General features: G+C 56.8%; 2 protein-coding genes across 3 annotated transcripts; one reads left to right on the top strand and one right to left on the bottom strand.

The window, feature by feature from the left end:
* Positions 1-1838: 1838 nt before the first annotated feature.
* LOC123373880 (folate receptor alpha-like) lies at positions 1839-9786 on the bottom strand. The gene is made up of 5 exons (XM_045023104.1): positions 9697-9786; positions 7859-8000; positions 5378-5566; positions 4429-4564; positions 1839-2252 (listed from the first exon to the last, which is right to left on the bottom strand). The coding sequence occupies exons 2-5, from the start codon at positions 7994-7996 to the stop codon at positions 1975-1977; spliced, it is 741 nt and encodes a 246-aa protein (XP_044879039.1). The 5' UTR covers positions 7997-8000; positions 9697-9786; the 3' UTR covers positions 1839-1974.
* Positions 9787-12684: 2898 nt separating this feature from the next.
* LOC123373881 (folate receptor alpha-like) lies at positions 12685-23600 on the top strand. Of its 2 annotated transcripts, none has more exons than XM_045023118.1 (5): positions 12685-12821; positions 14063-14204; positions 17532-17720; positions 18525-18660; positions 21477-23593. In XM_045023118.1, the coding sequence occupies exons 2-5, from the start codon at positions 14067-14069 to the stop codon at positions 21749-21751; spliced, it is 738 nt and encodes a 245-aa protein (XP_044879053.1). In that variant the 5' UTR covers positions 12685-12821; positions 14063-14066; the 3' UTR covers positions 21752-23593. The 2 variants fall into 2 exon arrangements, with proteins under 2 accessions (XP_044879053.1, XP_044879060.1); XM_045023125.1 differs by lacking the exon at positions 12685-12821 and adding an exon at positions 12873-12894 and having other exon boundaries at positions 21477-23600.
* The last annotated feature ends 1017 nt before the right edge of the window (positions 23601-24617 follow it).

The raw sequence follows: 24617 nt of genomic DNA on the forward strand, positions 1-24617 counted from the left end.
ATTCCGGTCTGAGCAAGAACAGAGCTCACAGGAAACCAGCCCAGCAGGATTTAAAACAGCACCAGGAATGGAGAATCCACCCTGCACTTAAGAAATTGTTTCTGAGGGTTAATTACTCTCACCCTTAAACACTGACCCCTTAATTCCAGTCCGACTTTGTCAAGCAGCAGGAACACCCAGGAGTCTCCATCCAGCCTGACTGCAGGCTGAGCTGAAACTCAAACCAGTGGGGGAAGATCAGTGGGGGCAGGAGTACATGACAGGGCTACACGCTTGCATTCTAGTGTCTTCTCAGAGATCGAGACTCTCTTGGGCTTTCTCGGGCCTTGTCCACCCAGGGAGCCAGTGGGCAGGGCTGCTCCCGAACAGCTGTGGGGACAAAGCCTGAGAGCATAGGCCCTGTGCAGAGCCCACGGGCGGCTTGTTGGAACTGGCACGGGGCAGAGTTGGAAGAAGGGGCACTAAGGACAGAGTAGGGCCTAGGGAATAGGACCCCAGAGGCCAGCTGCCCAAGAAGGGGCATGAGACAGGGAGCCTGCAGCCCAGGCCCACACCTGAGCAGCCAGAACCCAGAGCAACACCTGGAGGCAGTAGTTCATACTAGTATTGCAGTGAGCATCGGACTGGGCCCCACAGAGGGTGCCCCTGCCGGCGCCACAGCCTGGGTGCACGACATCGGCCAGATGAGCGAGTTCCTAGCACCAGGCAGGAGAGGCTGCTGCAGCTGCCTGCAGTGGCCAGACCCTGCTCTGCAGCGCCCCCTGCAGTCAAAGCATTCAGAGCCCCACAGGGGGGCTTGCAGAGACTGGAGCCAGGCCCATGTGCAGGGATCCTACTCTACCCCCCAGCCACTGTTTGAGCAGAGGGTCCAGGCCCAGCTCCCACCTCAGTTTGGGTCACAGACAACCTGAGAGCCCCAGGCTGGGCCCACTTCTAGCTTTGCAGCCCTGAGCAGAAGGACGTGTCTATCAAGGAGGAGACAAGCACAGAGCAGGGCTGGGACAGTTTATTTTGCCAGATTCTCACAAGCTGGGAGGTCTCAGTTCCCGACAGTTCCCACCCGCAGCTCAGGGGCACAAGGGCAGGACAGCAAGCCCAGGCTCTGCTCTGGTGCTAGGGGCTGGCCCTGGTCACTGGGTCAGCAGCCAGCGCTGGGAGCACCGTGTGCAGCCACAGCTAGTCCTGGAGCAGGTTAGAGGCCAGGCAGTCACCACCAGGCAGAGCAGGAGTCCAGCTCCAGGCAAGAGCTAGAGCTGGGAGCATCCTGCCAAGCCAGGCAGCGCTTCCCATTGACCACATGGTGAGAGCCCCCCTGGGAAACCAGAGCCAGGCAGGACAGAGGGGGTGGGGGAGCTCTGACAGCAGGGGAGTTGAGGGGGGTCCTCCCTCCCCATGCATCTGCTCCAACTAGGCAGCAGAACCCTGCAGCTAGGAGCTTAAGGGTGGTGGTGGCTGCACATGGGCTCACCCTTAAAGGGCAGGGTGTAGTTTGGGGGTGGGGGGTGCACTGGAGCCCCCTGTGAGTGTCCAATCTGCTGAAGTAGAGACACCAGGGCAGGCTGCGAGCCAGGGGAGGGGACCCCTGTATTTCCAGGGTTCAGACAAGGAAGCTAGGTAGCTGAGGGCACCATAATTAGAGGGGACCTGCCCAGGAACCTGACAGAATAAATACACCCAGCCAGGGAGTCACTGCATGTTACAGAGCTCAGATCCCCAGGGACATGGAGGGATCTCCCCCAGAGCCTGCTGGGAGAGAGTGTGGCAGGAGAACAGACAATAAGATCAGAGGGACAGTCACAGGGGAGGGGAGTTGTGGGACTAATCTGGTTCTATCGTGTCTTGTCAGGGTTAGCAGTAGCCAGACAGAATCCTGAATCTGCTGGCCAGAGCCCAAAACAGGGCAAACACACCCTGTGCCCCGAGCGGAAATATTCCCTGTATAAGCCAGTGGAGCTGCCAGAGGCTTCTGGATGCTCAGAACAGGGCCAGGAGAGCAGCCGGCAGCAGCAGCAGCAGGACAGCCCGCGGCACAGGAGAGGCGTCTCTCCCGTTCTGGGCGTAGTACTTGGCCACAGCCACGTTGGGGTTCCCTTTGGCAGGGTCGAACCACATCTGGATGCAGCGCCCGCTGCCCCAGTGCTCCGTGGTGTATTTGTACGAGTTGGACCAGATCTTCTCGCACAGGTCCGCCGGCCGGGGGAAGACGTATTTGAATGGTTGGCATGTGAAGCCACGGGGGCACCGGTTGGTCCCTGGAGAGGGAGAGAGAGGGCAGCAGTGAGCAAGCTGTGGCTGGACTCCCTCCAGCCAGCCTCCCCCATCTCTGGCTGCTAGGCATCCGCCAGTCCCCGGCTATGGGCTGAGCTGGCAACGGCCCAGCTGGCTTGTGGGAGAGACAGTCCTTCCCTGTGAGGTGAAGTTCAAGGGCTTGTAGCCACATCAGTCACCTGCTGGTTTGATCCCTGACGGGCTGGACAGACAGATGGAGGCTAGTAAGAATGAGGAACCTACCCCAGCTGGGCTCCCCTGGGCTAGTCCCCCCCCCCCCCGCCCCATCCCCAATTCTGCCAATGGGCATTAATCCTTCCCAGCCCTCCAGCACCCCAGGGTCTGTAGCTTATTTATCCTCAGGAAACTGAGGTAGGGCAGTGCTCTTCTCCCCGGTACACAAGTGGGAAACTGAGGCACAGACTGAATTGAGGTCACACAGTGCATCTATGGAAGAGCAGTGCTAGCCAATACAGGATCTTAACACTTTGCAAAACTGCCTTCAGCCTTGGCACTAGCTAATTGAGAACTTGTCAAAGGCAAAACTATATCCAGTCTAGGTCCCAGTACAGCTAGTGTCATGGGCCACTGGGCTAGAACACAGTATGCAAGAGAGATGTCAAGCCAAGGAAGAGTTACAACCTGGTGGGTTGGGTCTTAGCCACATGTGGGGAGTTTAGTAACTTGTAAAGCCACACGGGAAGTGTAGGTAGTTCAAAAAAAAAATAAAAAATCAGTGGCTCTCAACCTTTTGACAGGGATACAGTTGTCTGGGGAGTCTGATTTGCCTCATGTACCTTCAAGTTTCACTTCAGTTACTTGCTTACCAAGTCAGACAAATACACAAGTGTCACAGCACATGTACAAACTGCTGACTCATTTTTACCATACAACCATAAAAACTCGATTGGAATGTAGACTATGCACTGAAATGCAAGTACAATAGACCAGTATAAATAAGTCATGGTCTGAAGTTTTAGTTTATACCAACTTCACTAGGGCTTTTTATGCCATTTGTTGTAAAACTAGACAAATACTAGAGGAGTTGATGTACTCCCAGAAGACCTCTGCGTGCCCCCAGGGGGGCATATACCCCTGTTTGAGAACCACTGGTTTAACTCCACACACCTTCTGCCAAAGTGGACATGTTGCATAAAAACAAGAAAAGTGACATTCCTACCTACTCCTGCAAAGCCAGATTGTATTGCACTGGGGTCTTTAGAAGGAACCACTAGGGTGACCTAGTCTGACCCCCTGCCAAGGTGCAGGATTGGTTGTGACCAGGTATTTGGCTCGGTTTGCTTATTTGGCCTCCAGAACATTGAGAGCCGAGAGTGTTGTCAGACAGTGGCCACCCTCTACAGTCAATAGCAGGGAACTGAAGCAGATCTCAGGTCACAGGCTCTAAGCACTGGGCCACTCTTCCTCTGGGCAGGATCTGCCACTGCTCCAGCCTAGGCTCTGAGCCCCATTCATTCCTCTGCCCACTGAAGGTACATGGGCATTCACGGCACGGAGCTGAGTCCAGGGCTGCTGCCAGCTCCTTCTGCACATCACGGGGAGCCCCATTTTACCCTCTCCAGCTCTGCCCCTGGGACTGTGCTGCTGTGGCTGCCTCCAGGACCTGGACCCACTTTGGAGGCAGGGGATACTGGTGAGCAGAGGGGCACCACACGCCCACTTGCCTTGGAGGGAGGAAGACCCCAGAGCCACACAGCCACCTGCTGGGCAGTTCTGCCCCCTGGGTGAGCAGGTTTCCTGGCCTCTGCTCCAGCATGGGCACCATCGCCACAGCTGAAGATGCCCCAGGTTCACTGGACACTATGTTCAGGCCAGGGGACGACCCACTCCCCCAGCCTGACCCAAACCAGGGACAGTGCAGAGAACAGAGGAGACTACAGGCCCCAGCCCCTCACTCCCAGGGTGCTCCTCTCATGAGCCCCCACCCAGGGTCTGTAGCTAGTCAGAGGGCTGCTGCCATCAAGGGGCAGGGAGAGGTGGGAGCCCCTCCTCCAGCTCCTGGGCCACCAAACCAGCCCTGAACCTGTACAGCGAGGTCTGGCCCCTCCCCATTCCCCCCCCGCCCCCAGGCTGCAGCAGCCTGGCTCCACCCTGCAGCACAGAGTGGGGTGGAGGGTTTGCTCTCAGCAGCTCCCTGACCTGAGGTCCAGTTCCAGCCCTTGTGCCAGTTCTCTTTGCAGGTGACGGCGTCCTTGCAGGCCTCCCACCACAGCTCGCAGTCCTCCTTGCACAGCGGCACGTTGATGATCCTCTCCCGGCGCCAGCTGGTATCCGCCTGGTGGGACACAGGGCTGTGAGCATCAGGGGGCAGCTCTGTGCTCCTCCCACGGGGAACATCAGCCTCCCCACTGAGCAGGGGTCAGAGATATGCTCCCCTACCCCGCAATCCAGCACCACTGAATGGAGCCAATGTGAGTCCCAGCAGAAGCAGGCCCAGTCCCCAGGGGAAGGGACAGTCTCACAGCAGCCTCCCTGCAAACCTGAACAGCAGCATCCACAGCCCACCAGGCGTCCCATGCAGCCCACCCAGGTGATGGGCAGGCCAGCTCGGTGTCCAGGGAAGAGATCCTGGATTTATTGCAGAGCCCTGCTCAGGAGCAGCATGTGCAATCTTAGCTGTTGCCTCCACAGCAAATACCCTGCATGAACCCCCCTCCCCCCAGGACAGAGGCAGCATCAGTCCCACCGAGAGACCAGCCAAGCTGGGGGCATTCGGCAGAGCTCAGCATTGGTGCCAGGCTCTCTGGAGCCCTTGACAGCAGGGGGATGGCAGGACCCCAGGGGCACTGCCTGGGGAGGGAAGATAAAGGAGTCATTCTTCAGTGCAGCCTCAGGATGCTTTGTGCGGATTGTCCTGCCCACATGCAATGGGCCCTGGCTGGATACAGGGACACCAGCTGCCAGTGGAGAATTGAACCTGGGGCCTTTGGCACAGAAAGCCCAAGCCCTGACTGCGCAAGCTGAAGGAGCAACTCTGTGTGGTGCTTGAGAGTGAACTGTTAGGACCTGCCACTAGAGGGAGCCGTGAGCCCATGCACCAAGCCAGCCTTCTCCCCACCCCCAGTGCCCAGCCCCAACACCCCCTGACCTGGTCGATCCAAGGCCCCAGGTTGGGCGAGCACTCGTACAGACACGTGTCCTGGATGAAGTGCCGCTTGCACATCTCTGGCATCACCCCGCAGTGGTTCCAGTTGAAGTTGTACAGGTAGGACTGGTCCTGGTGAGCCCCCGTGCTGGTCTCGGCCGTGCAGCAGGCGTTGTCTTTCCACAGGGCGCACTGCGAACACAGCGAGAGACGGGTACGCAGGGGATTTCAGCAGCTCGCCCGGGGGGCAGACAGGATGCTGTGGATGCAGCAGCATCACCGGACTCTAGTGGTGCCTCGTGGGACTGCTCTGGTATCAGCACTGGTGGGGCCATGGCTAAGGACCAGGGATTGAAGGGCAGAGATACTTTTTTGCCAAGTGCTGGGAGATCTTTAAACTACTAAATGCTGTGAAGTGGGGAAGCTACAGACTGGGGGCAGGAGGGGCAGCCACCGAGCTGATAAATGAGGTTTGATTAGGCCCTCTAGATGTACCCCCCCCCCCAACCCCAATTGTGATCTCCTCTGTGGGGTGCTGGTTAAGTGGGGAATGGGGAAGAGGGTGCAAAGAGGAGACAGACTGAATTTGTCCAAATGAAAGTGCCTCCTAGTGACAAGGCACCACTTCAACATGAGCCTCCAGTTGAGAGATGTGGAACTAGAAAGCTGAACTAGATTGGATTGTTGGTAACATGTGTAGCCAGTGAACAGGATGGTCTGGTCTGCCCCGACAGCCCTTTTTTTGGGTGGGTGGGGTTTAAAAAACCCACTCCACACCCCCCCCCCCCCACAGAAGCCCAAGCATGCAAGGACTTTGGGAGGAAGATTGGACTGACTGCTGTCTGGGAGAGGGGGAGGAAAGGAAGGACATAGCTGCCGCCCCCACCTTCTCCTGCAATCTGCTGGGTCACCTTCCTTGTCCCAATCCCAGAAGATCTTCTTACCAGCCTGGGCTAGGCAGCAAGACCCACCTGACGTCACCACCTTCACTGGCTCCAGCTCACTCCTGACTTTGGTTCCTGCTGTCACCCTGCCCCTCCACTTTCCTCCTCAACCTTCAGTCTGCTTTCCTCTCTCCCTCCCTTTGCCTCCTGTTCAAGGAAAGTCTGGCTTCCCCCCCAAGCCTATATCCTGCAGCACTGCCGGGAGCCTGGGAGCAGAAAGGCAGCACCTGGCGGGGATGCAGATTTGCTGGGTTTTGGAACAGCTGATCAGACCACATGCCGGGCCGGTCTCTCCGGCAGTGAGGTTGCAGAGGATAGGCAGCTTCAGAGTCAGCACCAGATACAGATCTTCTCTGCCCCTGCATGGATTGGTCTGGTTTTGTCTTCTAGGAAGTGTGATCTGGAGCTGTTAAGTCAGATCACTTCGATTAACCCCTCTTCTCTCAGAGGATGGTTACTGCCATTTCCTATCCGCCAGACAGCAGGGGAGAGACACTGTTGCCACCTGTCCAGTTTTCACCTAGACAATCTGGGCTTCGGCTTGTGTGTTAAATGGCACCCGGACAAGCCCTGACATCTGTGGGTTTGTTTTTTTTTAAACTTGGCAGGGGGAGAGCAGAGAAGGGGCAGGGCCTCAGGGGTGCAGTTACCAGCCATTAGGAAGGTGGGAACCCGCTAAAGATCTTTGTAATGGTGGCTGTCACCATGGTCCTAAGCAAGCTGAGGTCTTTGTCCTGAGAACCCCAAACCACATTTTAAATGGTTATTCAGTGACAGGGCCATGTTAACACCCAGGGGGGCTGGAACAGTTTGTGTAGTGGGGGTGCCGAGAGCCATTGAACCAAACTGTAAACCCCATGTATGATGGAAACCACTTCAAGCCAGGGGGTGCTGCAGAACCAGCCCTGCACCCCTAGTTCCAGCACCTGTGTTAACACCAGATACTTGGGCCAGTTTATTCTTGTGAAGTAACAGGGACGTATCCAAGTCCACCCACAGAATCAGTGGCAGAGCTGGATGGCAGCACAGGAGTCCTGGCTCCCCGGCTCTCTGCATCAGTCCGAGCCCTTCCCTAGGGCACCAGCAAGGGACAGACCTCTTTTTGGAAGGACGAAGTAGCCTGATTTGCATGGCTTGCTTCGCTGCTGCCAGAGACAGGGCCGGCTCTAGAGTTTTTGCTGCCCCAAAAACCCCCAACAACGCTGCCCCTGAAATTGTGCCACCCCCACGCACGTGCTTGGTTTGCTGGTGCTTAGAGCCAGTCCTGGCCAGAGAGCTGGGTCTCCCTTGCCAGCCCAAGGATGTTGGTGCCATGACCCAACCTGCTTCAGCCTCCTAGAGCTGAGAGAGAAACTGCAGTTCTTGGTGTGTTGCAAACACCTCCAGCTCCCTGCACTGCAGTCCTCCACGGCCCCAGAGAACCTGTGTAAGGAACAGGCCTGCACTGGAAGGGACGGCAGGCCCAGGTGACTCAGTTACTCCTCACCCGAAGCTCCAAGGGGTCGGGGATGGGACTGACATGTGTCAGACAAGAGCGTACCTGGCCATGCAGCGCCCCCTCCGGGCCTGGCTTGGTTTTGTGGTGCTTGGCGTCCATGCACATGTTGAGCACAGATTCCTTCGCAGCAGTGGCCACGCAGGCAGCCAACAGCCCCAGCACGGCCCACTGCGCTGCCATCTCCCTGCAGCCAGGGCCAGGGGGTAGACGAGAAGACATGTTAGTGCAGCTGCCCAGGTCTGGCCGCCTTTATGGCCATGCCTGTGCGCTCGGAGCTATGCGCACAAGAGGGGCTCCCCAGGCAAGAGCAGCCGTGCCGGCCTGCTGCTGAGCCTGGTGCTCTGCAGAGACCCAGGAGAGAGACCACAAAGCCTCCTGCTCTGCTGGCAGCTTTTGCCTGCCCAACATCCCACCTAGGCACAGGGGCAGCAGGTTCAGCGACGTCTGAGGCTGGGTCTCTCCATTGGCCCTGCCTCCACCCCCAGGCATTTCCCCCACATGTCCCCTGGGCAATTTAATACAGCCCCCCACCCACCACTGGCAGTGCAGTGGGGCATGAGCAGGCAGAAAGCTGCTCTGCTCCATGGCTGTGGGCCTCTGGGCGGGGGTCTGGGTCTACACCCACAGCTCCCACCCCAAGCTGCAGCCAATCGGAAGCTGCAGGGGCAGTGCCTGGGGTAGCCCCACATGGAGGCCCCTTGGCCCACCCTGCCTAGGAGCCACAGGTAAGCACCCCCCCTGAGCCTGCATCCCAATCCCCAGCCCAGGGCCTGCACCCCAGACCTCCTCCCCCCACCCAAACTCCCTCCCAGAGCCTCAGGCAGGGGCAGACTCTGGGCATTGTGGGCACCACCATAATTTATACAAACTTGCCACCCCTGCATGAGAGAGCGCCAGAGACCGACCGCAAAGCCTCCTGCTCTACAGCAGCTTTTAGCCTCTAAACATCCCACCTAGGCAGCTACTTCCCCAAACCCCCACCCCAGGGTGGCTGCTTTGTCTTACAAGGAGCTCTGAGCAGAGCTCCCAGTGTCTTGCCTCAGGGTGTGCTGGTTTCTACCCTAGCTACAAGCTCCCCTACAGCCACCCACGGGTGCATTCATGCTACACCCTTGGTATTAGCCAAGGGTACAGAACCAGACAGTGTCTACTGGTTCCCTCATCTGAGGCTTAGCCAGAGAGTCAGCCATGACCACTGAGCTTGACCCTGGCCAGCCAGCGCCACTAACCCCACCAGCAGGCTTCCATGCTGGAACCACAGCATGAGATTAGACTCCCTGTGAGGTCTTATCTCTGTCCCCCTTGTTAGTTCTGGGTTCTTCCAATAGGGAGTCTGAGGAGGCTAGGTCACAGCTGTCTGGTTACCTCCAGTTAGCTGGGGCAGGGTGGCCAGATACACAACACCACAACCTTGGGCTGCCTGGATCACAGGCTACAAGAGCAGACTCACAGCCCACCAACACCTGGTCTCAGGAGACTGACACAGTCATTCCTGTTCATTTTAGGTCACTGGACTTGCCACCCCTGACATGGGGCTTTTCCAGGCCTTAGTAAGAGGCCTGGTGCTAGCTTCCAATTTCTATTTGATTATCAAACCTCCTCCCTCATTCCCTCTTGTTAAATCTCTTCTCCCCACCTTGGAGCAAGGGGGTTCCTCCACCTTCTAGGTATTATCCTAGAAACACAGATACAAGGTTCCACTGCTGCAGTTTTTATAGAAGCAGATCCCCCCCACAACCCTACCTGTGCACCCAGCCCAGGTACAAGGCAGACATGGGTCACACCCCTCTAGAAACAAACAGCAGTTACAAACCTAATCACATTGACACCTGGACACCAGCCAGCCCATATCACAACAGAAAAACACAACCTGCCCCTACCTTACTCTAAAAAGGACCCTTTACTGCTGCTTCAAGCAAGTGCTCACCACAGCAGCCAGGCTTCTGGAGTCAGCTTTAATAGTCAAGTCCTTTAACCACAGGTGTCAACCCCTCCACACAACCGGGTTAATGAGGCTTAATTGTAATCAGTGCTCGGTACCTGTACATTAGCAGTTTTCGTAACAGCCAAAGAGCTCTGTGTGTTTGCCCCTGATCAGTCATGAGCCACGGCGGATTAATGCATGGGTTAATGGGGCCAGTACCCAGGAGCCCTGGCCAACGTGGGGGCCCACGCAGGAGTGGTGGCATTCTGACTCCATCCCCCGCTCCTCCTGTCGTCCCCCCCACGCCTGTCAGCCCTGCTCCTCGTCTTCCCCTTGATGCCCCGGCCACAGTCAGGCTGGAAGACACGGCTGTGGTGGGGGAGTGTATCCCCCCATCCTCCCCCATGCAGAGATGGGGAGCTGCTCGCCCGAGCCCCTTGTACAGCTGGACCGAGCCCCCTCTCCTTCCCCCCCCCCACAGATCTGGCCCGAGCCCCCTCTCCTTTCCCCCCCAGGGAACTGGCCCGAGCCCTCTCTCCCTACGCCCCCCCCCCCATGCAGAGCTGGCCCAAGTCTCTCCCCCTTCCCGCGGGCCCTCCGCCTGTCCTGGGCAGGGGGGCCAGGGTGCCTGAGAGCAGCCCCCGGCCTGTATCCCTGCCCCACAGGGTGCACCCCCTGGGGCAGGTGGAGGGTCCAGGGCTCCCCACAGCAGCTCTTACTGCAGCCCGGCTTCTGGCCAGGCCAGGGGGTGGAGCCTTGGGGGAAGGAGAGGGGCAGGGGGCGGGGCCCCATGGCGGGGGGGCAGGATGTGAGGGGCCCAAATGTTCTTTGTGCCCAGGGCTCCAATACATTTTAATCCGTCTCCGCTTGCCACCCAGACGAGCCTGCCTTGGTGGTAGATGGTCCCTCACACCACAAATCACACTAATCTTCAGCTTACTCCCGTCCCAAAGGCCCAGTCCTTTACCCCAGGTCAGTGGCACCCTAGATCTAACCCCAAAGACAGCGCTTCTAGCCAATCTTACAACGGAGATGTATTAACTAGCAAAAGGAAATGAGCGAGTTAGTTACCAGGTTGAAGCAGGTAACAGAGACACACCAGCGAGTTACAGCCTTAAGTCCCAAAAAGAACTAGAAGTGTCTGTAATAAGCCAGCTCTGTACGTCCCTTAGGGCTAACCCAAGCTGAGCACCCGGGGGTGCCTTGCTCATGCTTAGAAGTCTTGCCCTCTCCCTGCAGTCCAGGTGTCACCCACACACCTCCTGGGTGTGGGGCGCTGTCCCGTCTAGCGGCACCGAGACCACTTAGAGCAGTGGTCCCCAACCTGTTCATCAGGCGGGCACCAGACGAAGGACCGTGGCGGCGGTCGAGCATCTGCTGAAATGCCACTGCATTTCGGTGGCATTTTGGGGGCGATGCCCCTATCTCTGCATGGGGGAGGACAGGGGGATACACTCCCCCACCACAGCCGTGTCTTCCAGCCTGACTGCGGCTGGGGCGTGAAGGGGAAGAGGAGAAGCAGGGCCGAGAGGCGAGTGGGGGACGACGACAGGAGGAGCGGAGGATGGAGTCAGAATGCCACCACTCCTGCGTGGGCCCCCACATTGGCCGGGGCCCCTGGGCACGGGCCCCATTGACCCATGCGTTAATCCGCCGTGGCTCATGACTGATCAGGGGCTTTTTGTGCTGTGATTGGGGGGGGGGGGAAGCAGCAGCCCCTGTCCGGGGGCCGCCAAGAGGGGTCGGGCCCTGCCCCCCTGTGGAGACACAAATCTGGAGGAAAAGGCAGCTGGTGTGAGTTTTTCCTACAGTTAATTCAGTATTTTAGGACAAATTGTCAGAGTGGCCCCAGCAAGAGCTGGTGGCCGCATTCTGAGGCCACTTAAAAATGTGTTGTGAGAACCCCTGGCCTGGACGTCTAACACAGGGCGTGTGGATAGCAGGGACTTTCCAGGCACCTACAGGTTAGGTGTTGCAATGCCTAAGTCCCTCTGAGGATCCAGGCCCACCTATCTTGATTCCCATCCTTCCCAAGACCACCCCCCTTGAAACACGACCGATGGGCCTGGCCTACACGAGCATTGTTCTTTCAGTGGGAGCTTGTGCCTCCTTGTCACCTAGCCTAGACATCAGCCACAGGCTCTTTGGAGCTGCCCCTGCGGGAAAGGCGGCAGCAAAACAGGAGTTACCTGCAGCCACAGGGGCTACAAATGTGGGGAATGAACGTGACCGGTGCTGAGCAGCGGCAACTCTCATGGACTTCAAAGCCCCGCACCTCTCCAGAGCAAGGCCCTCTGGTCTCCTCTGGGGCTGACCAGGTCATGGCAGACACAAGCTAGAATAGAGGCCCCGGCTGACTAAACAGCTGAATCTTGGCATTCTATGGCTCCTTTATCTGGCACAATTTACAGAGCAAAGAAAAACAGTCTATGACAAAGACTGCCCAGCTGCTGGGACTGATGTTCTAATCCAGAGGTCGGCAACCTTTCAGAAGTGGTGTGCCGAGTCTTCATGTATTCACTCTAATGTAAGGTTTCACGTGCCAGTAATACATTTTAACGTTTTTACACGGTCTCTTTCTATACGCCTATAATATATAACTAAACTACTGTTGTATGTAAAGTAAATAAGGTTTTTTTAAATATTTAAGAAGCTTCATTTAAAATAAAATTAAAATGCAGAGCCCCCCGGACCGGTGTCCAGGACCTGGGCAGTGTGAGTGCCACTGAAAATCAGCTCGCGTGCTGCCTTCGGCACACGTGCCATAGGTTGCCTATCCCTGTTCTAATCCTTGTCCAGGGCTTGGTCAGACATCTGACCTTTGAGATGAAATCCTTGATTGTCTTCTTAACATGGGACTAAGCTGCCCTGCAGCAAACACACAGAGCTCTTTGACTGTTAGAAAAACTGCTAATTTACAGGTAACGAGCACTGGTTACAATTAAGCCTCATTAACCCGGTTGTGTGGAGGGGTTGACACCTGTGGTTAAAGGACTTGACTATTAAAGCTGACTCCAGAAGCCTGGCTGCTGTGCTGAGCACTTGCTTGAAGCAGTGCTGAAGGGCCCTTTTTACAGCAAGGTAGGGGTAGGGGTAGGTTCTGTTTTTCTGTTGTGATATGGGCTGGCTGGTGTCCAGGTGTCAATGTGATTAGGTTTGTAACTGCTGTTTGCTTCTAGAGGGGTGTGACTTGCTTTCTGACACTAGGCTGTGACCCATGTCTGCCTTGTTCCTGGGCTGGGCACACAGGTAGTGCTTCAGGGGGGATCTGTGTCTATAAAAACTGCAGCAGTGGAACCTTGTATCTGTGTTTCTAGGCTAATACCTAGAAGGTGGAGGAAACCCCTTGGCCCAAGGTGGGGAGAAGAGATTTAACAAGAGGGGATGAAGAAGGATATTTGATAATCAAATAGTCCCAGGGCCTTGTACTAGCTTCCAATTTCTAATGCCTGGAAAAGCCCCATATCAGGGGGTGGCAAGTCCAGTGACTTGAAATGAACAGGAATGACTCTGATTGTCAGTCTCCTGAGACCAGGTGTTGGTGGGCTGTGAGTCTGCTCTTGCAGCCTGTGATCCAGGCAGCCCAAGGTTGTGCCTAGTGTATAACTGGCCAGTCTGACCACCCTGCCCCAGCTGACTGGAGGTAACCAGACAGGGCTAGCTGTGGGGCTGTGACCTAGTCTCCTCAAACTCCCTGTTGGAGGACCACAGAACTAACAAAAGGAGGAAAAAATACAACCTAATGGGTCTCTCCTCATGCTAGGCTTCCGGCACAGAAGCCTGCTGGTGGGGTTAGGGTTGTTCCCTAGCCAGGGTCAAGCTTAGTGGTCATTGCTGACTCTCTGCATAAAGCTCAGATGAGGTACCAGTGTCTGGCTCTGAATCATTGCGTAATATAAAGGGTGTGGCATGTATGCACCCATGGGTGGCTGTAGGGTGGAGGGGAGCTCATAGCTAGGGTGGAAACCAGAACACCTTGAGGCAAGACATTGGGAGCTCTGCTCAGAGCCCCTTGCAAGGCAAAGCCGTCACCCTGGGGTCAGGGTTTGGGGAAGTGCCTGCCCCAGGCTGCCTAGGTGGGATGTTTTTTGTGGGTAAAAGCTCCTGCAGATCAGGAGGTTTTTGTGGCTGGTCTTTCTCTCTCATGGGTCTTTGCAGAGCACCAGTCTTGGTAGCAGACCAGCAGAGATGCTCTTGCCTGGGGATCCTCTTTGTGTGCTCAGTGCTATGCCTCAGCCTAATGAAGGCAGCCAGGCCGCATCTGGGCAGTTGCACTAACATGTCTTGTCTTTTCTTCCACACCTCCCTGGCTCTGGCTGCAGGGAGATGGCAGCACGGTGGGCTGTGCTGGGGCTGTTGGCTGCCTCCGTGGCCACTGCTGCGAAGGAATCTGTGCTCAACATGTGCATGGACGCCAAGCACCACAAAACCAAGCCAGGCCCGGAGGGGGCGCTGCATGGCCAGGTACGCTCTTGTCTGACACATGTCAGTCCCATCCCTGACCCCTTGGAGCTTTGGGTGAGGAGTAACTGAGTCACCCGGGCCTGCCGTCCCTTCCAGTGCAGGCCTGTTCCTTACACCAGGTTCTCTGGGGCCGTGGAGGACTGCAGTGCAGGGAGCTGGAGGTGTTTGCAATGCACCAAGAACTGCAGTTTCTCTCGCAGCCCTAGGAGGCTGAGGCAGGCAGGGTTGTGGTGCCAATGTCCTTGGGCTGGCAAGGGAGACCCAGCTGTCTGGCAGCAGCGAAGCAAGCCATGCAAATTGGGCTACTTCGTCCGTCCGAAAAGAGGCCTGTCCCTTGCTGGTGCCCTAGGGAAGGGCTTGGCCTGAGGCAGGGAGCCAGGACTCCTGTGCTGCTGTCCTAGCTCTGCCACTGATTCTGTGGGTGGACTTGGATATGTCCCGGTTAATTTCACTAGAATAAACTGGCCCAAGTATCAGGTGTTAACAGAGGTGCTGGGACTGGGGGTGCAGGGCTGGTTCTGCAGCACCCCCTGACTTGAAGTGATTTCCATCATATACAGGCCCAAGTATCAAAGGTGTTAACCTGACACTGTCACTGTTTAAATGTGGGTTGGGGTTCTGAGTACAAACACCTAAGCCTGCTTAGGACCATGGCGACTGCCACCATTACAAATATCCATCTCTCTTTATTAAAGATGGGTGGGGGGGGGGGTGAGAAGACAGCTGGAGCATTTGAAAGAGGGTTGCCACACTTCTAACATCTGGTAACTGAGGCCCTGCCCCTTCTCTGCTCTCCCCGATCTCTGCCAATCAAAGAAAACAGACATCAGGGCTTGTCCAGGTGCCATTTGACACAAGCTGAAACCTGGACTCATAGACTTTAAGGTCAGAAGGGACCATTATGATCATCTAGTCTGACCTCCTGCACAATGCAGGACACAGAATCTCACCCACCCACTCCTGTAACAAACCCCTAACCTATGTCTGAGTTATTGAAGTCCCCAAATTGCGGTTTGAAGACCTCAAGCTGCAGAGAATCCTCCAGCAAGTGACCCGTGCCCCATGCTGCAGAGGAAGGCGAAAAACCTCCAGGGCCTCTGCCAATCTGCCCTGGAGGAAAATTCCTTCCCGACCCCAAATATGGTGATCAGTTAAACCCTGAGCATGTGGGCAAGACTCACCAGCCAGCACCCAGGAAAGAATTCTCTGTAATAACTCAGATCCCAACCCATCTAACATCCCATCACAGACCACTGGGCATACTTACCTGCTGATAATCAAAGATTAATTGCCAAAATTAGGCTATCCCATCATACCATCCCCTCCATAAATTTATCAAGTTTAGTCTTAAAGCCAGATATGTCTTTTGCCCCCACTACTCCCCTTGGAAGGCTGTTCCAGAACTTCACTCCTCTAATGGTTAGAAACCTTTGTCTAATTCCAAGTCTAAACTTTCTAGTGTCCAGTTTATATCCATTTGTTCTTGTGTCCACATTGTTACTAAGCTTAAATAATTCCTCTCCCTCCCTAATATTAATCCCTCTGATATATTTATAAAGAGCAATCGTATCCCCCCTCAACCTTCTTTAGCTTAGGCTAAACAAGCCAAGGTCTGAGTGCAAACTGGACGGGTGGCAACCCTCATTTGAAACACAATATTGAGTCAGGCTGTAACTCTGACACCATTCCTTGTTCCCGTTCACATTCGCTGTAGAGTTTGTTGAAGGCTGGCCTGCCGACAGTGCGGGGGCAAATGTCCCGGCAGGGCAGTGGAGTGAAGGCTGGCTTCCTGCCCAGCCTTGCTGCATGCCGCTCCTGGAAGCCGCCGTTCTGTCCCTGCGCCCCCTGGGAGGGGGTCTCCACACGCTGCCCCTGCCTGAGTGCTGACTCCACAGCTCCCATTGGCTGGGAACTGCAGCCAATGGGAGCTGCAGGGCAGTACCTGCATGTAGCACTGTGCAGAGACCCCTGGGACCCCCGCCTAGGCGCTGCTGCCAGAGTGTGCTGGTCACTTTTGGGAGCTGCCTGAGGTAAACATGGAGTCCTTTCCTGTACTTTTCCTTTACCACCTCTTCTTCCCCCGCCTCCACGCAGCTGTCTGGCAGCTAGGAGATGGTGGCAAGTCTTTTGAGGGAAAAGAGGCGTTAATAGAAATGATCTGGCACTCTTAAGTCTGAGCCCACTTCCTAGAAGACAAAACCAGACCAACACATACAGGGGCAGAAAAAAGGGCAGAGAAGATGGGCTATGCAGCTTCTGTGTCTGGTGCTGCCTAGCCTCTCTGCACCCTCACTGCTGGAGAAACAGCCCCAGCACATGGTCTGATCAGCTGCTCCCAAACCTGGCAAATCTGCATTGGAACCAGGTGCTGCCTTCTGGTCCCAGGCTCCCAGCAGTGCTGCAGGATACAGGCTTGGTGGGAAAAGCCAGACTCTTATTAAACAGGAGGCGGTGGGGGGTGGGGGTGGGAGAGATGATGTAGTGGGAAGTGGAAGCAGGTGATGGCAGGAACCCAAGTCTCTCATCCCCTTTGGTGCTCAGGAGTGAGCTGGAGCCAGTGAAGGTGGTGATGTCAGGTGGGTCTTGCTGTCTAGCCCAGGCTGGTAAGATCTCCTGGGATCGGGATGAGGAAGGTGACCCAGCAGACTGCCCAAGAAGGTGGGGCAGACAGCCATGTCCTGCCTCCTCCCTCCCCTCCACCCCCCAACCAGCAGTGAGTCTGATCTTCCTCCCAAAGTCATTGTGTGGGCTGCCTTTTTGTCCTAGACCAAAAGGAGTGCTGGGCCAGTATCGCCCATCCCCTCACTTGACTCACTGGTTACACGTGTTCCCAATGAACTAACTTGAGTTCAGATTTCTAGTCCCATGTTTCTCAACTGGAGGCTCATGTTGAAGTGGTGCCTTGTCACTAGGAGGCGCTTTCATTTGGACAAATTCAGTCTGTTGTCTCTTTGCACCTTCTTCCCCATTCCCCACTTACCCAGCACCCCACAGAGGAGATCACAATTGGGGTTGGGGGGGGGGTTACATCTGGAGGGCCTAATCAAACCTTATTTATCAGCTCGGTGGCTGCACCTCCTGCCCCTAGTCTGTAGCTTCCCCACTTCACAGCATTTAGTAGTTTAAAGATCTCCCAGCACTTGGCAAAAAAGCATCTCTGCCCTTCAATCCCTGGTCCTTAGCCATGGCCCTACCAGTGCTGATACCAGAGCAGTCCCACGAGGCACCACTAGAGGCTGGGGATGCTGCTGCATCCACAGCATCCTCTCTGCCCCCCGGGCAAGCTGCTGAAATCCCCTGCGTACCCGTCTCTCGCTGTGTTCGCAGTGCGCCCTGTGGAAAGACAACGCCTGCTGCACGGCCGAGACCAGCATGGGGGCTCACCAGGACCAGTCCTACCTGTACAACTTCAACTGGAACCACTGCGGGGTGATGCCAGAGATGTGCAAGCGGCACTTCATCCAGGACACGTGTCTGTACGAGTGCTCGCCCAACCTGGGGCCCTGGATCGACCAGGTCAGGGGGCGTTGGGGCTGGGCACTGGGGTGGGGGAGAAGGCTGGCTTGGTGCATGGGCTCACGGCTCCCTCTAGGGGCAGGTCCTAACAGTTCACTCTCAAGCACCACACAGAGTTGCTCCTTCAGCTTGTGCAGTCAGGGCTTGTGCTTTCTGTGCCAAAGGCCCCAGGTTCAATTCTCCACTGGCAGCTGGTGTCCCTGTATCCAGCCAGGGCCCATTGCATGTGGGCAGGACAATCCCCACAAAGCATCCGGAGGCTGCACTGAAGAACGGCTCCTTTATCCTCCCTCCCCAGGCAGTGCCCCTGGGGTCCTGCCATCCCCCACCCCGCTGTGCCAGGCTCTCTGGAGCCCTAGACCATTGCTGAGCTCTGCGCAATGCTCCCTGGTGTCTCGGTGGGACTGATGCTACCTCTGTCCTGGGGTGAGGTGGGTTCATGCAGGGTGTTAGCTGTGGAGGAAACAGCTAAGATGCTGCTCCTGAGCAGGGCTCTGCAATAAATCCAGGATCTCTTCCCTGGACACCGAGCTGGCCTGCCTATCGCCTGGGTGAGCTGCATGGGACGCCTGTTGGGCTGTGGATGCTGCTGCTCAGGTGTGTGGGGAGGCTGCTGTGAGGCTGTCCCTTCCCCTGGGGACTGGACCTGGTTCTGCTGGGACTTGCATTGGCTCCATTCAGTGGTGCTGGATTGGGGTGGAGGGGAGAGAGCATATCTTACCCCTGCTTGCTGGGGTAACATTGCCCCTGGGGGGGGGGAGGGCAGAGCTGCCCCCTGATGCTCACAGCCCTGTGTCCCACCAGGCGGATAACAGCTGGCGCCGGGAGAGGATCATCAATGTGCCGCTGTGCAAGGAGGACTGCGAGCTGTGGTGGGAGGCCTGCAAGGACGCTGTCACCTGCAAAGAGAACTGGCACAAGGGCTGGAACTGGACCTCAGGTCAGGGAGCTGCTGAGATCAAACCCACCACCCCACTCTGTGCTGCAGGGTGGAGCCAGGCTGCTGCAGCCTGGGGGCGGGGCGGGGGAGAAATGGGGAGGGGCCAGACCTCGCTGTACAGGTTCAGGGCTGGTTTGGCGGCCCAGGAGCTGGAGGAGGGGCTCCCACCTCTCCCTGCCCCTTGATGGCAGCAGCCCTCTGACTAGCTACAGACCCTGGGTGGGGGCTCATGAGAGGAGCACCCTGGGAGTGAGGGGCTGGGGCCTGTAGTCTCCTCTGTTCTCTGGTTTGGGTCAGGCTGGGGGAGTGGGTCGTCCCCTGGCCTGAACATAGTGTCCAGTGAACCTGGGGCATCTTCAGCTGTGGCGATGGTGCCCATGCTGGAGCAGAGGCCAGGAAACCTGCCTCTTGGGTGAGCAGAACTGCCCAGCAGGTGGCTGTGTGGCTCTGGGGTCTTCCTCCCTCCAAGGCAAGTGGGCGTGTGGTGCCCCTCTACAGAGTTGTGGCAATGCCTGTGTCAGAGTCCCTGGGCAATGCTTTGGAGCTGCTCCCCACAAAGCCAGTTAGGACTCGGGGGAGCCTCCTCTCCCTTGGCACAGACTGTTTCCAGGGCAAGAAGCTCACACGGCTTCACCCCTCCTGAGTCTGACCTTGGAGCATTCAGCATCCTCTGCCCCTCCGTGCGCTTCCCACAGCGAGTCTGCCCAGGCGGGGTCCTGGGGAAGCCACCGGGTCCTGCACCCCCACTTTGCAGTCAGACGTGACTCTCAGCCCACCAGTAAAACAGAGGTTTATTAGATGACAGGAACATGGTCTAAACCAGAGCTTGTAGGTACGGAGAACGGGATCCCTCAGCTGGGTCCATTCTGGGGCCCAGCGAGGCAGACAACCCCGTCTGCCCTCACTTTCCGTCCCCAGCCAGCCCCAAACTGAAACCCCCTCCAGCCCCTCCTCTCTGGCCTCTGTCTCTTTCCTGGGCCAGGAGGTCACCTGATCTCTGTTCACCTTTAGCCATCCTCTCGTGGGGGGGGGGGGGAGGCCCAGGCCATTAGTTGCCACAGAGACAGAGGGTTGGTCAGAAACTGAGGCCCCCCACACAGTATTCAGAGGAAACATTAAGAACAGTCCCACTGCATCACAGCCCATCGCTGCTCACCAGTATCCCCAGCCTCCAAAGTGGGTCTGGGTCCTGGAGGCGGCCACAGCAGCCCAGTCCCAGGGGCAGAGCTGGAGAGGGTAAAATGGGGCTCCCCGTGATGTGCCAAAGGAGCTGGCAGGAGCCCTGGACTCAGCTCCGTGCTGTGAATGCCCATGTACCTTCAGTGGGCAGAGGAGTGAATGGGGCTCAGAGCCTAGGCTGGAGCGGTGGCAGATCCTGCCCAGAGGAAGGGTGGCCCAGTGCTTAGAGCCTGTTACTTGAGATCTGCTTCAGTTCCCTGCTATTGACTGTAGAGGGTGGCCACTGTCTGACAACACTCTCGGCTCTCAATGTTCAGGAGGCCAAATAAGCAAACCGAGCCAAATACCTGGTCACAACCAATCCTGCACCTTGGCAGGGGGTCAGACTAGGTCACCCTAGTGGTTCCTTCTAAAGACCCCGGTGCAATACAATCTGGCTTTGCAGGAGTGGGCAGGAATGTCACTTTTCTTGGTTTTTATGCAACATGTCCGCCTTGGCAGAGTGTGTGGAGTTAAACCAGTGATTCTCAAACAGGGGTACATGTACCCCAAGACCACCTCTGTGCACCCCCAGGGGCACATCAGCCTGTCTAGTTTTACAACAGGCTACATAAAAAGCCCTAGTGAAGCTGGTAGAAACTGAAACTTCAGACCATGCCTTGTTTATATTGGTCTATTGAACTTGCATTTCAGTGTAGTCTACTCGTATTCCAATGATTTATTTTATAATTGTATGGTACAAATGAGTCAGCAATTTTACATGTGCTGTGACACTTGTGTATTTGTCTGACTTGGTAAGCAAGTAACTGAAGTGAAACTTGAAGGTACATGAGGCAAATCAGACTCTCTCTAGACAACTGTATCGCTGTCAAAAGGTTGAGCCACTGATTTTTTTATTTTTTAAACTACCTACACTTCCCGTGTGGCTTTACAAGTTACTAAATTCCCCACATGTGGCTAAGACCCAACCCACCAGGTTGTAACTCTTCCTTGGCTCGATGTCTCTTGCATACTGTGTTCTAGCCCAGTGGCCCATGATGCTAGCTGTACTGGGACCTAGACTGGATATAGTTTTGCCTTTGACAAGTTCTCAATTAGCTAGTGCCAAGACTGAAGGCAGTTTTGCAAAGTGTTAAGATCCTGTATTGGCTAGCACTGCTCTTCCATAGTCACTGTGTGACCTCAATTCAGTCTGTTTCCCACTTGTGTACCGGGGAGAAGAGCACTGCCCTACCTCAGAGGTTCCTGAGGATAAATAAGCTACAGAGCCTGGGGTGCTGGAGGGCTGGGAAGGATTAATGCCCATTGGCAGAATTGGGGACCGGGGGGGGGGGGGGGGGACTAGCCCAGGGGAGCCCGGCTGGGGTAGGTTCCTCATTCTTACTAGCCTCCATCTGTCTGGCCAGCCCATCAGGGCGCCAGCCAGGGATCAAGCCAGCAGGTGAGTGACGTGGCTACAAGCCCTTGAACTTCACCTCACAGGGAAGGACTTTCTCTCCCACAAGCCAGCTGGGCCGTTGCCAGCTCAGCCCATAGCCGGGGACTGGCGGATGCCTAGCAGCCAGAGATGGGGGAGGCTGGCTAGTGGGAGTCCAGCCACAGCTTGCTCACTGCTGCCCTCTCTCTCTCCTCTCCAGGGACCAACTGGTGCCCCCGTGGCTTCACGTGCCAACCATTCAAATACGTCTTCCCCCGGCCGGCGGACCTGTGCGAGAAGATCTGGTCCAACTCCTACAAATACACCACAGAGCACTGGGGCAGTGGGCGCTGCATCCAGATGTGGTTCGACCCTGCCAAAGGGAACCCCAACGTGGCCGTGGCCAAGTACTACGCCCAGAACGGGAGAGATGCCTCTCCTGCGCCACGGGCTGTCCTGCTGCTGCTGCCGGCTGCTCTCCTGGCCCTGTTCTGAGCATCCAGAAGCCTCTGGCAGCTCCACTGGCTTATACAGGAAATATTTCCACTCGGGGCACAGGGTGTGTTTGCCCTGCAGCCCTGTTTTGGGCTCTGGCCAGCAGATTGAGGATTCTGTCTGGCTACTGCTAACCCTGACAAGACACGATAGAACCAGATTAGTCCCTCCCTTCCCCTGTCATTGTCCCTCTGATCTTATTGTCTGTTCTCCTGCCAGGCTCCTCTCTCCCAGCAGGCTCTGGGGGAGATCCCTCCATGTCCTGGGGATCTGAGCTCTGTAACATGCAGCAACTCCCTGGCTGGGTGTATTTATTCTGTCAGGTTCCAGGGCAGGTCCCCTCTAATTATGGTGCCCTCAGCTACCTAGCATCCTTGTCTGATCCCTGCGCACCCTGGAAATTCAGGAGTCCCCTGCCTTGGCTTGCAGCCTGCCCTGGTGTCTCTGCTTCAGCAGACTGGACACTCACATGGGGCTCCAGTGCACCCCCCACCCCCAAACTACACCCTGCCCTTTAAGGGTGAGCCCATGTGCAGCCACCACCACCCTTATGCTCCTAGCTGCAGGGTTCTGCTGCCTAGTTGGAGCAGATGCATGGGAGGAAGACCCCCCCCCTCAACTCCCCTGCTGTCAGAGCTCCCCCACCCCCTCTGTCCTGCCTGGCTCTGGTTTCCCAGCGGGGCTCTCACCATGTGGTCAATAGGAAGCGCTGCCTGGCTTGGCAGGATGCTCCCAGCTCTAGCTCTTGCCTGGAGCTGGACTCCTGCTCTGCCTGGCCTCTAACCTGCTCCAGGACTAGCTGGGGCTGCACACGGTGCTCCCAGCGCTGGCTGCAGACCCAGTGACCAGGGCCAGCCCCTAGCACCAGAGCAGAGCCTGGGCTCGCTGTCCTGCCCTTGTGCCCCTGAGCTGCGGGTGGGAACTGTCGGGAACTGAGACCTCCCAGCTTGTGAGAGAATCTGGCAAAATAAACTGTCCCAGCCCTGCTCTGTGCTTGTCTCCTCCTTGATGGACACGTCCTTCTGCTCGGTGCCCAGGGCTGCAGAGCTAGAGGTGGGCCCAGCCAGAGGCTCCTCAGGTTGCCTGGCAGGTGGGTACCTTCGTCCAGTGGCTGGGGGTAGAGTGTGATTGCTGCATGTGGGCCTGGCTCCAGCCTCTGCTAGCCCCCCATGTGGGGCTCTGAGTTGTTTGACCCCAGAGCAGGGTCTGGGCAATGGAGACAGCTGCACCATCCTCTCCTGCCTGGTGCTAGGAACTCACTCCACCTGGCTCCCCTCCCTTGCATCCCCACCCACCGCTCTCCTGCCACAGCAGGCAGGTGCAATGCTACACCCATAACCTGGGCATTGGTAAGGAAGAGGTCTGGTCCCTGACTGCCAGCTGAGCTGTGTTCAGAGTCCCATGCAGTGACTAAGGATGTGCAATCGACCAGCTCAGACCTTGCCCAGGGGAGGCACTGCATGTTCTGCTGTTCATTGAACGGCATGGTCAGAAGGGCTGGTTCTTTGCTAAGGAGCTGTGGGGGGCAGCAGAGTTTCTGATTAGAGACCTTCACACCCCCACCCTTTCCAACAGATGCTGTGTCTAGACAGAGCTTGGCAAAACCTCATGGTGGCTGATGTTCTGCCCAGTCTTGCACCCAGGCTGCATAGCCCACAGTGGGGGACCCTCTGCGGGAAGATGCAGGGCCCAGTCCCATACTGGCCGCAAGCCTGGTATGAGCTACTGCCCTTCAGCTTTCCTCACTCTTGAAGAATGATCTCCAGGCTTGTCTTCCCCTGTAGCCGTGTGGCACTCCTCCCCCTGCACAGTGCAGCTGGGGGGCTTTCGGGAAGCTGCTACCCCACAGCTGGGAGAGCATCTCCCCTCGGCTTCACTAATCCCCCTCGCCCAGGGGCAGTGGCTATGTTGACTAGCGCTGTCTATGCCAGGGGCTATGGTTGGCATGACTACAGCGCTTAGGAGCGGTGCACTTATTGCATAGGGCAGTAGTGTGGACATGGCAGTGGTGTTCCATGCTTTCAGCTGAACTGGGCAATGCGCAGGGGCTGGCTACAGGGAACCTGGGTCTGGAATTAGTGGGCCTAGGCTAGCGCTGGCACGGGGGAGGGAAGAGACATAACGGGGAGATGGGGAGCTGCTCAGTGGGAGGAGCACAAAGCTCTGGGGAGGCTCCCGGGAGCTGGTGTGTGGAATGGTGCCAGGCCCAGCAATGCTCCTGTCTGCAGCTGTTCAAGCGCTGGGTGGGGTCCCCTGTGGCCAGTCACCAGGCTCTGGTACTGGACCCAACCCTGCAGGCCCAGGTGCTTCTAAGCCCCCTGCCTCCAGGTGTTGCTTTGGATTCTGGCTGCTTAGGCGTGGGCCCGGGCTGCAGGCTCCCTGTCTAATGCCCCTGCTTGGGCAGCTGGCCTATGGGGTCCCATTCCCTAGGCCCTACTCTGTCCTTAGTGCCCCTTTGTCCAACTCTGCCCCTGTGCCAGTTCCAACAAGCCGCCCATGGGCTCTGCACAGGGCCTGTGCTCTCAGGCCTTGTCCCCACAGCTGTTCGGGAGCAGCCCTGCCAACTAGCTCCCTGGGTGGACAAGCACAAGAGCGTCTCAGATCTATGAAAAAACAGACACTGGCAGGCAAGTGTGTAGCCCTGTTGTCCTCTCCTGCCCCCACCAATCTCCCCCTGCTGTTTTGGGTCTGAGCTCTGTCTAGGTTCAGGCTGGAGGGAGAGCCCTGGGTGTTCCCACTACTGGACAAAATCCAACTGGAATAAAGGTGTCAGTGTTCAGCGGTGAGAATAATTAACCCGTGACATCACTTTCCAAGGTGCATGGTGGATTCTGCAGCCCTGATGCTGTTTTAAATCCCGATGGGC

The sequence above is a fragment of the Mauremys mutica genome, chromosome 1, assembly GCF_020497125.1.
Source record: "Mauremys mutica isolate MM-2020 ecotype Southern chromosome 1, ASM2049712v1, whole genome shotgun sequence".
Taxonomy (NCBI): Eukaryota; Metazoa; Chordata; order Testudines; family Geoemydidae; genus Mauremys; species Mauremys mutica.